We start from the raw sequence: 2,277 nt of genomic DNA on the forward strand, positions 1-2,277 counted from the left end.
TTCAGTCTATTTTATTTTGACCTGTCTCCCTTTGATGTTATTAACCTAAGGACATTCCACAGACAACAAGTACTGTTACATCACAAAAAGAGTGCCTTAATTATGTTAGCACCTTTGTCAAAAGTTTATCAGTATATATGTACTTGTTTTTGGAGCAAGCTGTCTTAAGAAATTGTTCCGTATCAATAATAGTCAATTAACATTAGCGGACACTTGTCTGCGTTCTCTCATTGTAAAGTATCTCTCATGTGATTTCTTGTTTAGATATTCTCACCTAAATTCAAAAAGTCTCATCATGTGAAATTTTTTCACCACCCTGGCAGGTAAATTTGCTTTTTTCTTTTTTTTAAAAAAAAAGCATTTTTTGTTACATTTCCTAGTTTTTTCTTGTTTTCTGAGTGGCACTAGGTAGAAACTGTCCAAAAACTGAAGTTTGAGTAAAAGTGAGAAAAGCCAGGCGTCTTACCTTAGCAAAAAGTGCTCCTTTGGCAGCCAACGCATCTTCTCCTCGCCCGTTGGGATAACACTCATAGTGAGCATCCAGAATAGGGTAGCGGCTGGCCAGCAGCAGGCCACTGTTGAGGAACTTGAAGCGTGAACAGCAGCCTTTCCACGCGTAACGACCCACGTCACTTAACACGTACGGGAAGTACCGGTGCAGCTGAGCCCTCAATCGGTCGGAAGCCCTCCGCTCAAACACCTCTTGCAGGCACAGGAAGTCCAAGTTGGCCGGAAAAAAGGCAGAGATCTCGTGGTCGAAGGTCTCGTCGGCGTGGCGTCTCTTGCGGCCGGCGGAGGTGGATGAACGCTTGAAGAACGAGGTACGGTGGGACAACGTGTTGTTGGAGGGCGAGGGCCCACCGCCGCCCCCTCCATCGTTGGCATGGAAACGAGTCAGTGACTCCCGGGAGGTCGTGTGGCTGTCCAGGCTGGCCAGGTCACCCTCGCTGGCCCGGTGGTTCTCGGCTGGGTCGGCATTTTCGGCTGACTCTGGTTCTGGCTCGGGAGCGCTGATGCTGATCTGAACGCTGGATGGGTGGATGGGGCAGTCTTCCGAGGTCTGCTGGCCTTCCCCTGCTGTGTGAGAATGCATGGGACACTCGGTGGAATTAGGCAGGTCTGCTACCCCATGCAGGGGGCAGTCTTGAGTACTCTCTGCTGTCATAGTGGAATGTAGAGGGCACTCTGACGAGGGGTGAGCCCCAGCACCGTGGACCGGACACTCGGACGTGGGCACACTCTGGTGGACTGGGCAGTCTGCTGGCAGCTCAGACTCAGGTTCTGGGCGCTGTTCCAGGGAGGAGGTGCGGCGGAACCCACCGGCAGCGCCAGGCGTTGCCAGGCTGCTGAAGGAGGCGGCGCTGATGGAGGTGTTCGTAGGGGAATCGATGTAAATTTTAATCTGAGGCCGGCTGGCTCCGTGGCGGATACGCTTCCCCACCTCGCGCGCGCGCCTCTGCGTGTCCGCTAGGTTGTTGAAGCGTGCCAACCCGTCTGGAAGCAGGCACACATTGGCACTGCCAAAGCAGAAACTACGGCCCTGCGGCCGCCAGTCAGAAAGTGCTGCCGGTGCCCCCTGCTGGTCAGTGCGGTTTTTGTCGGGCCAGCGGTAAGTGTACACGTAGGGCCGACGGCAGGTCTGTAAGGGAGCCCAGAACAGGAAGCCCAACAGGGCCAGGGGCAGGGAAGCCAACAGGAGCAGCAAGTAGAGAGGAGTAGATATCAAAACACCCAGAGCTGGGAAGGAGCAGGGATCCTGCGAGCGCCGGCGCTTTTCCAGAGATGTAGCCACGCAAGAGGCTAACAGCCGGTCCAACAACCAGTAGCAGGGAAAGATGCAGGCCCAGGAGAGGCCTCCAAGACAGCCCAGGAAGGCACTTGGGTACGTGGCGGTGTGTAGGACCATCTCCAACACAATGCGAATCAATACAAAACAAAAAGAAAGACAAAGCTACCCTCCCCCCTCAGTGGAGAAAAGGACTCTACATGGTTCAGTGGAGCTGGCAGGTGAGGCTTGGGTTTCTCTTGACAGGAATACCTGGCCTGCTGGCCCAGTTCCCACTCCACGGTGGCCCCCCACCTTGATGGACCACTGTGGTTCTACTGTCTCTGGGAGTGTTTTAACATGGTCACGTGAGAGAACGTCCTGAGTCTGGAGGTATTCCACATACACGCAAATGCATACACACACTCAGTCAGGCATCCAGGAACCTTAGAAGCATCATCACTGTAGAAACAGCAAAACCTGGAGACATTAAGAGAGGGAGAGAGAGAAAG

The 2,277-nt window shown here is 53.5% G+C and overlaps 1 protein-coding gene across 1 annotated transcript in view; it reads right to left on the reverse strand.

Moving 5' to 3' along the window:
- The window catches only part of smpd3 (sphingomyelin phosphodiesterase 3), a 17,098-nt gene extending 15,192 nt beyond the window's left edge, over nt 1-1,906 (reverse strand). The window contains exon 1 of the mRNA XM_030787085.1: nt 467-1,906. Coding sequence (XP_030642945.1) covers nt 467-1,906 — 1,440 coding nt within the window. The remainder of the gene's footprint in view (nt 1-466) is intronic.
- Nucleotides 1,907-2,277: the final 371 nt, after the last annotated feature.

Source organism: Chanos chanos, chromosome 1 (genome assembly GCF_902362185.1).
Source record: "Chanos chanos chromosome 1, fChaCha1.1, whole genome shotgun sequence".
NCBI classification, from domain to species: Eukaryota; Metazoa; Chordata; class Actinopteri; order Gonorynchiformes; family Chanidae; genus Chanos; species Chanos chanos.